The sequence below is a fragment of the Echinops telfairi genome, unplaced genomic scaffold (genome assembly GCF_000313985.2).
Source record: "Echinops telfairi isolate 266 unplaced genomic scaffold, ASM31398v2 ScPeMD7_18;HRSCAF=68, whole genome shotgun sequence".
In the NCBI taxonomy this organism is placed as follows: Eukaryota; Metazoa; Chordata; class Mammalia; order Afrosoricida; family Tenrecidae; genus Echinops; species Echinops telfairi.
Window position 1 is genome coordinate 7,366,838 of NW_022103915.1, and position 8,425 is coordinate 7,375,262.

The window sequence follows — 8,425 nt, forward strand, 5'->3', positions numbered from 1 at the left end:
ATGGACAGATAGGAGGTGGATGGGGATGGACAGATAGGAGGTGGATGGGGATGGACAGATGGGAGGTGGATGGGAATGGATAGACGGGAGGTGGATGGGAATGGACAGATGGGAGGTGGATGGGAATGGACAGATAGGAGGTGGATGGGAATGGACAGATAGGAGGTGGATGGGAATGGACAGATAGGAGGTGGATGGGGATGGACAGACGGGGAGGTGGATGGGGATGGACAGATGGGGCGGTGGATGGCAATGGACAGACGGTAAGTTTGTGGTAAAGCAAATACCACGGCATGTTCACTGGTTAATGCTAACAGGCTGGCACCCAGGTGGCGACAAGAGGGTAACGGTGGGAACGTAACGGGCTGCTGTCTTCAGGGTTGACACTTGGTGCCCACCCATCACCCTGTGAGAGAAAGATGCCATCACCTGGAGTCCTCGTGTTGCTTCTAAGGGCTGGAAATAAAACACAAAGTCCTATTTAACAAAGTTGGTCTTGGCCCACAGTTTAGAGACCATGACACCATAAAATGGATGCTTCTCCATGGACACACACAAAAGGCGGTGTGCAGTGACCGGCCCAATGGGGTTTCAAAGTGGCCAGGAGCATGAACCAGGCGAGCACGGCCGTGGGGATTACTGGTGATGAAGCCACGGAGGCCACAAGTGTCTGGTTTGTGGCTTTCACTTGGGGGGCTTGGAAATACTCCGTTTTAGTTAGAGCTGAAAGAAAACCACGTGAAGTGTGCCCAGATGCGCGGGCTGTCTGAGTTGCGTCCAGGTGTCCATGGGCCCCTGGTGGGCGGTCCCGCAAGCATGTGGTTGTGTGGAGTCTGGTTCCACGTGTCTCTTCGGGCGGGTACAGTGTGTGCTCTGAATGGTTCTGCGGCATGGACAGCTCTGTGGACTGTGGTTGTATGGACGATTTGCGCAGTGACATCGGTCACGTTTCTCCAGTGTCAGCGGTTCCCTGCTGTGCAGTTTTGATTGCACTTGGTTGAACCTTGAAGAGGGGGAGTTGGGTTTTTGCATGTGTTTCAGCCGCATAAGCAAGGGAACTGTCCCCACTGAAGCTCTTTGTCACAACGGAGGTTCACTGCCGTGGAGTCCCTATGGGACAGGGTAGAGCGGCCCCCGTGCGTGTCCGAGGCTGTAATTTTACGGGAGTAGAAAGCCCCGTCTCCCTCGGAGCGGCAGGTGGCGTTCAAGCTTGGGTTTGGCTGTGGGGTTCTTGGGCCCGTCCAGCTGGCGGGCAGTGCTGAGAGGTGCATTCTGGCCACCGCCTGGCTGACCCTTTTGTTCTGCACCTCTGCCTGCAGGTCACGGCGGTCGCGCAGCAGAATCCGGGTGAGGTGCCGGAGCCCCAGGACATGAAAGTGGCGGAGGTTCTCTTTGACGCTGCCGACGCGAACGCCATCGAGGAGGTCAACCTGGCATACGAGAACGTCAAGGAGGTGGACGGGCTGGACGTCTCCAAGGAGGGCACGGAGGCCTGGGAGGCGGCCATGAAGCGCTACGACGAGCGCATCGACCGCGTGGAGACCCGCATCACTGCACGCCTGCGCGACCAGCTGGGCACCGCCAAGAACGCCAACGAGATGTTCCGCATCTTCTCCCGCTTCAACGCCCTCTTCGTCAGGCCCCACATCCGCGGGGCCATCCGCGAGTACCAGACGCAGCTGATCCAGCGCGTGAAGGACGACATCGGCTCGCTGCACGACAAGTTCAAGGTGCAGTACCCGCAGAGCCAGGCGTGCAAGATGAGCCACGTGCGCGACCTGCCCCCCGTCTCGGGGTCCATCATCTGGGCCAAGCAGATCGACCGGCAGCTGACGGCCTACATGAAGCGCGTGGAGGACGTGCTGGGCAAGGGCTGGGAGAACCACGTGGAGGGCCAGAAGCTCAAGCAGGACGGCGACAGCTTCCGCATGAAGCTCAACACCCAGGAGATCTTCGACGACTGGGCCAGGAAAGTGCAGCAGCGCAACCTGGGCGTCTCGGGGCGCATCTTCACCATCGAGAGCACCCGCGTCCGCGGCCGCACCGGCAACGTCCTGAAGCTGAAGGTGAACTTCCTGCCCGAGATCATCACGCTCTCCAAGGAGGTGCGCAACCTCAAGTGGCTGGGCTTCCGGGTTCCGCTGGCCATCGTCAACAAAGCCCACCAGGCCAACCAGCTGTACCCATTCGCCATCTCGCTGATCGAGAGCGTGCGCACCTACGAGCGCACCTGCGAGAAGGTGGAGGAGCGCAGCACCATCTCGCTCCTGGTCGCCGGCCTCAAGCGGGAGGTGCAGGCGCTGATCGCGGAGGGCGTCGCCCTGGTGTGGGAGTCCTACAAGCTCGACCCCTACGTGCAGCGCCTCGCCGAGACCGTCTTCAACTTCCAGGAGAAGGTGTGTGCCCGGCCGGGTCCTCACTGGACACCCCCCACACACACACACACACACACACACAGGGGCAGCGTACAGCTGTTGTCGGTGTCTGGTTTACAGGGAGCAGGTCTCCAGGCCTTGCTTCCAAGGTGCCCCTCCCTGGGTGGACTGGACAGCCAGACCCTCACTGCCCCAGGGTCTCTGATGTAAGTCCAGTCCTGGAGAAACCTGTGGACCCCCTCCTTCTGCTGCAGGAGGGGCACAGGTGGCCGTGTTGGACAAGAGTGAGGGGTGGACTAAAGGGGGCGTGGGTGCTGTGGAGAGGGCTGGGGCTGTTGACCAGGAGGCTGACCTGAGTGGGGCAGAGGACATGGCCAGAGCGCTGGCCAGCTGCCTGCCCCGACATGACCTTGCCTCACAGGCAGCAGTGCAGCTGGCCCCGAGCTGCGCCGAGGGGACAGGCCGCCCACGCTCCTTACACTTCCCTTCCACGGGAGCCTCACCGCAGAGCAGGGAGGAAGTGGCTATGGGGGAGGGTGCCCGCACAGCCCGAGTTGAGCAGAGGGGGGGCCTTGTCCCGCCGTGCTCCTGCAGGTGGACGACCTGCTGATCATTGAGGAGAAGATCGACCTCGAGGTCCGCTCCCTGGAAACGTGCATGTACGATCACAAGACCTTCTCCGAGATCCTGAACCGCGTCCAGAAAGCCGTGGACGATCTGAACCTGCATTCCTACTCCAACCTGCCCATCTGGGTCAGCAAGCTGGACATGGAGGTAGGTGGGCCCTGCCCCTGCCCACCAAAGTGAGCGGCATCGTCCCCACCAGAGCCGAGCCCACTCCCGTTCTGGAGCTGCCAGGGAGAAAAAGGAGTCCCCACCACTCTTGGGGGCATTGGCACGTGTCTGTGCACTCTCTTCTTATCACTGGGTGACTCTCCTCCCTCATCCTCACGCCAGATGGGAGCTCCTGCTCCTGGTGTAGAGGATCCATCTAGGTCAGGGGCCATCACATGCTAGTTCCGATCATTGGCACCCGTGTGCAACCGAAGGAAAACTGCCACCCAGCCTGGTGCCAGCCTCACCACTAAGTTAACGGGCACATGAGTCAGGGTGCACCGCGCAGTGGAACAGTGACGCCGAGAGGGACACCTTCCACTCTCCTGAACCCCCGTTTGCCCTCACAGCTTCACAGAGCAGGTGGTGGCCCCACACACCCTGTTCGGGGCACACTCCCCCTCTGCCCTCCGACACGGGGCTCCGCTTGTGGCTGGAAGGAAGTGTGTTCTCCTGTGGCTGCGTGCCCCAGGTGTGCCCGCGGGCTGGCTACGAGCACTTCCCTGGGCTCTGGGTTTTCTGCTGTGCGGGGGCAGTGAGCCGTATGTGGGTCACTTCTCAGCCACGAGGACGGTGGCCCGCCCCCTAAGAGGTAACAGGCAGCCTAGGGTAGCCCAGAGAGGGCAGTGTAGGCTGTCAGCTGGAGGGGGGCAGTGGGGTGGGGGGAACCTCACTGTCTAGGAGCTGCTCACCCTTGAGCCACAGCAGCGACTGCTTGCTCTGAGGGCGCACCTGTGGAGTAGATGCCGTTCCTGACCCTGCTCTTTCTGTAGATTGAGAGGATCCTGGGTGTCCGCCTGCAAGCTGGCCTCAGAGCCTGGACCCAGGTCCTCCTCGGTCAAGCGGAAGACAAGGCCGAAGTTGACATGGATACAGATGCCCCTCAAGTCAGCCACAAACCTGGTGGTGAGCCGAAGATCAAGGTGAGTGCTTCCTGTGGCTGGAAGGCTCTCGTGTGTGTGTGGTGTGTGTGTGTGTGTGGTGTGAGTGTGGTGTGTGTGTGGTGTGTGTGTGTGTGTGTGTGTGTGTGTGTGTGTGTGTGTGTGTGTGTGTCACAAGCTCTCCTCAGCCAGCTGGTACCTCCCTTTGCACCTGTTGTGGCTTAAGACCACAGCCCTAGGGGAGCCGCACAGGACTGACTTCTGACCTTCTGTGGCCTCTGTGGGGAGGGCCACATCTACTAATGAAGCGGCTAAGTCAGGGCTACAGAGAAGTAGCCGGTGAAGGCATGGCAGGAAGGTATGGGTGTGAAAACCAGGCCAGGTAGGGGACTGAGTAAGCCTCTTCTTTCCTTCCCAGAATGTGGTCCACGAGCTGAGAATCACCAACCAGGTGATCTACCTGAACCCGCCCATCGAGGAGTGCAGGTACAAGCTCTACCAGGAGATGTTCGCCTGGAAGATGATCATCCTGTCCCTCCCCCGGATCCAGAGTCAGCGCTATCAGGTGAGCCTGCCTGGGCCCCGCCCACCTCTCAGGCTCCGGGCTTCGCTGGCCATCTGACGCCATGTGCACCCTGGCCAGCAGGAGCCCTGTGGCACTGTTGGAGAAGCGGTGCACTGCCAGCCGCACTGTCGGTGGTTCAAGCCCTCCAGACACTGGGAGCAGATGAGGCGGTCTGCTCCTGTGAACCAGAGTTTACGGTCTTAAGGGCCCTGCCGTGGCTTGAGAGGGTCGGGCGGGGGTGGGGTGGGGGGGGCACTAGCAGAGTGCAACGGCATGATGATGGGAAGTCTGGGACCTTGGAGAATGCCCAGAACGAAGCGAGAAACCCATGTGGCTCTGGCTGCTTAGGTGGGCGTCCACTATGAGCTGACCGAGGAAGAGAAATTCTACCGGAACGCTCTGACACGGATGCCCGACGGCCCGGCAGCCCTGGAGGAGTCGTATTCCGCGGTGATGGGAATCGTGACCGAGGTCGGCCAGTACGTCAAGGTGAGAGGCCGCAGGTCCTGCTCAGTTGCGGCAGGCTCCGCTCACGTGAGAGTGACAGACGGGCCATGCACCAGATCAATAGCATCCGCTGGTTGTAGAGCAGATGGCCAGGCTTTGGGGGATCAGTTAACTGGGAGATCCGTCGAACGGAGGCCACGTTTGCATTTGGTCATTAATAAAGGGGGGCGGGGTAAACATCCATGAGGAGGGGGCGTAAAGCAGGTCTTGGGGAAATTCCATTTGCTTTTCATTGCGTTTTCACCAACACTTTGTGAAGCCCCCTCGTCAGCTCCAAATCCGTGGTTGTGGAATGCTATTTCCCCGTTTTGTTAAATAGGTTTCTTATTTACAGCGAGTAGAACAGAACATTGTATTACTTGTTCTTAAATTATGGAGAAGCACTGCTGTTCGGGAGAAAGGTGGGGCTCTGTGCTTCCGTACGATGTCCAGCCCAGAACACCAGGAGCAGCTCTGCTCCACCCTGCAGGGCCGCTGTGAGCGAGGATCCACCTGCCACAGCTGCTGGGTTTTTGGGTTTATCAGCTTCAGGTGGACAATTCAGAGACGTTAATTAGTGTTCACCCTGTTCACCCATCAGCACTAATCACTGGGAAGAGTCAGTGCCCTTTTCTGAGAATCAGCTGCCAGGATATTTCAAGTATGATAATAAAGGGAGCCCCAGCCGCTCCGTGGTTAAGTGCTTGGCAGCTGACCCAAAGGTTGGTCGTTCAAACCCACCAGCTGTTCCACTTGGTTCTATAAAGAGGACAGACCCTGAGGGGCAGTTCTCCTTTGCCTTGTGGGGTCACACTGTGAGTCAGATTCGACCCGATGCCAGTGGGGTGGAAACGAAAGAGCCTGAGCCTTTCTAGCGGCCCCCAAGCAGGGCACATCCCGGCATCTTGCATGACGACAAACGTAAGCCCGGCCCCTGCTTCCCCCGCAGGTCTGGCTTCAGTATCAATGCTTGTGGGACATGCAAGCCGAGAACATCTACAACCGCCTTGGGGAAGATCTGAGCAAGTGGCAGGCCCTCCTGGTCCAGATACGGAAGGCCAGAGGGACCTTCGACAATGCGGAAACCAAGAAAGAGTTTGGGCCGGTGGTCATAGACTACGGCAAGGTGAGCGGGGCCAGCGAACCCATGGGAAGGCTCCCGGGTGGCTGGGAGAGCCACGCAGAGCACCCAGACCCACCTCCCCCCACCTCCCCTCCCGCCCGGAGGTGCTAACGCCCTCCATGTCCCGTGTTCTCGCCCCTGCAGGTGCAGTCGAAGGTGAACCTGAAGTACGACTCTTGGCACAAGGAGGTGCTCAGCAAGTTCGGGCAGATGCTGGGCTCCAGCATGACGGACTTCCACGGCCAGATCTCCAAGGTGAGCGGTGGGCCGCGGCAGCGCGGGGCTCGGCCGGTGATCCCAGCCTGCCCGCTTATCCGCCGCGCACGCGCTCTGAACCCGTAGTCTCGCCAAGAGCTGGAGCAGCACTCGGTGGACACGGCCAGCACCTCTGACGCGGTCACCTTCATCACCTACGTGCAGTCTCTGAAGCGGAAAATCAAGCAGTTCGAGAAGCAGGTGGAGGTGAGTGCTGTGCGAGTTAGACATGCCCCCCAGGACTCCTCACTTGGCGCGTCTTCTGCGATGTTTGCGTTCTGAGGAGCAGCCTGCGGCCGGCCACCTGCTGTGCTCCTGGACATCTGCAGGTGGTTTTCGGTCACAGCGAGGTGGAGGGGCACTGGCTTCCTTCCGTCTCTGTGTCTTTACGTTGCTGAATTCCAGGCGGTCACACTCAGATCCCTCGTGACTCAGTGGGAGTTGGGGTGGGGAGTGCATGCCCAGCACACGTCACCCCCTGCTCGAGGCCACATGGGTACACCCAGCCCAGTAACCATGCTGGCCGCGGAGCCCTCGTGGAGCTTCTGCCCTTGGACGCCAGGGGTCCTCGGGCAGAAGCTCCAGGAGAAGAACGGATGTCTGAGCGGCCTGTGTTCTGCAGCCGAGGTGCCGTCTGCCCCGTGGAAAGCGGGTCGTGGGTCCAGTTACCTTTAGCGCACCGCCAACCCTTCTGTCCTCCCGCTCACAGCTCTACCGCAATGGCCAGCGCCTGCTGGAGAAGCAGCGTTTCCAGTTCCCGCCCTCCTGGCTCTACATCGACAACATCGAGGGCGAGTGGGGGGCCTTCAATGACATCATGCGGCGGAAGGACTCGGCCATCCAGCAGCAGGTGGCCAACCTGCAGATGAAGATCGTCCAGGAGGACCGGGCTGTGGAGAGCCGCACCATCGACCTGCTGAGCGACTGGGAGAAGACCAAGCCTGTCACTGTGAGTGCCCTTCTCTGAGGCTTCGCGAGGCCATCGCGCGGGCTTCCTCCCCTCTGCGCTGAAGGCCTGTTTGGCGCTGCCCGTAGTAAACTTGGAAATACGGAAGCAAGAACACTTAACCTTTCCTGACTCAGATCACCAGTAATGACCTGTTGGGTCTGGAAACAGTTTTAAAGGCTAAAGGGCTCTAGTTCTTCAGTTACAGAGCCCACGTGGCAGAGTGGCTAAGAGTTTGACTGCTAACCAGGAGGTAGGCAGCACCTGGTAGGCTTTGAGGTCGGAAAGTGTGAATGAAGCTTCTGACCTTGTTCTTCAGCGGTTCTCCGTTTACCTTTACCCGGTCTCTCTTGTCCATGTAGAGTTGGAAAAGACTCGTTCTTCCCTCTCCTGAAAGAATGATGTTGGAATCTGGGTTGGAATTGTATTCTATCTGCCGGTCACTTTAGGTCAGCAGTTCTCAACCTGTATGTCTCGGCCCCTTTGGGGGTCGAGTGACCTTTTCACAGGGATCGCCCTAATTCATAACAGTAGCAAAATCACAGTGATGAAGTAGCAACGAAGATAATTTTGTGGTTGGAGGGTCACCAGCACATGAGGAGCTGTCTGAAAGGGTTGTGGCATGAGGCAGGTTGAGAACAGCTGCTTTAGGTAGACTTGACATTTGCACAATGTTACAGTTCTTCCTGTCCAGGAGCGCGGTGTATTTGTCCACGTGGGAAGGTCTGCTTTGGCTTCTTGTGGTTGTGTTCTGTCGATTTGTATGTACAGGTCTTTTGTTTCTCTGGTTAAGTTTTTTCCTCCTAAATATTTCTCTTTTTTTAAAGCCCAACTGCTAACGAAAGGTTGGTGGTTCAAATCCACCTGCTGCTCCTCCAGGGAACAGTGGCAGTCTGCTTCCATAGAGCCCACAGGGCAGCCGCACTCCGTCCCACAGGGCAGCCGCACTCCGTCCCACAG

At 58.9% G+C, this 8,425-nt stretch overlaps 1 protein-coding gene across 1 annotated transcript in view; it reads left to right on the forward strand.

Moving 5' to 3' along the window:
• Positions 1-8,425, forward strand: part of DYNC1H1 (dynein cytoplasmic 1 heavy chain 1) — a 58,023-nt gene that overhangs the window by 18,204 nt on the left and 31,394 nt on the right. The window contains exons 8-16 of the mRNA XM_030885054.2: positions 1,320-2,396; positions 2,970-3,149; positions 3,983-4,132; positions 4,509-4,655; positions 5,004-5,144; positions 6,091-6,267; positions 6,409-6,519; positions 6,607-6,726; positions 7,229-7,468. Of these exons, the coding sequence (XP_030740914.1) occupies positions 1,320-2,396; positions 2,970-3,149; positions 3,983-4,132; positions 4,509-4,655; positions 5,004-5,144; positions 6,091-6,267; positions 6,409-6,519; positions 6,607-6,726; positions 7,229-7,468 (2,343 nt within the window). The remainder of the gene's footprint in view (positions 1-1,319; positions 2,397-2,969; positions 3,150-3,982; positions 4,133-4,508; positions 4,656-5,003; positions 5,145-6,090; positions 6,268-6,408; positions 6,520-6,606; positions 6,727-7,228; positions 7,469-8,425) is intronic.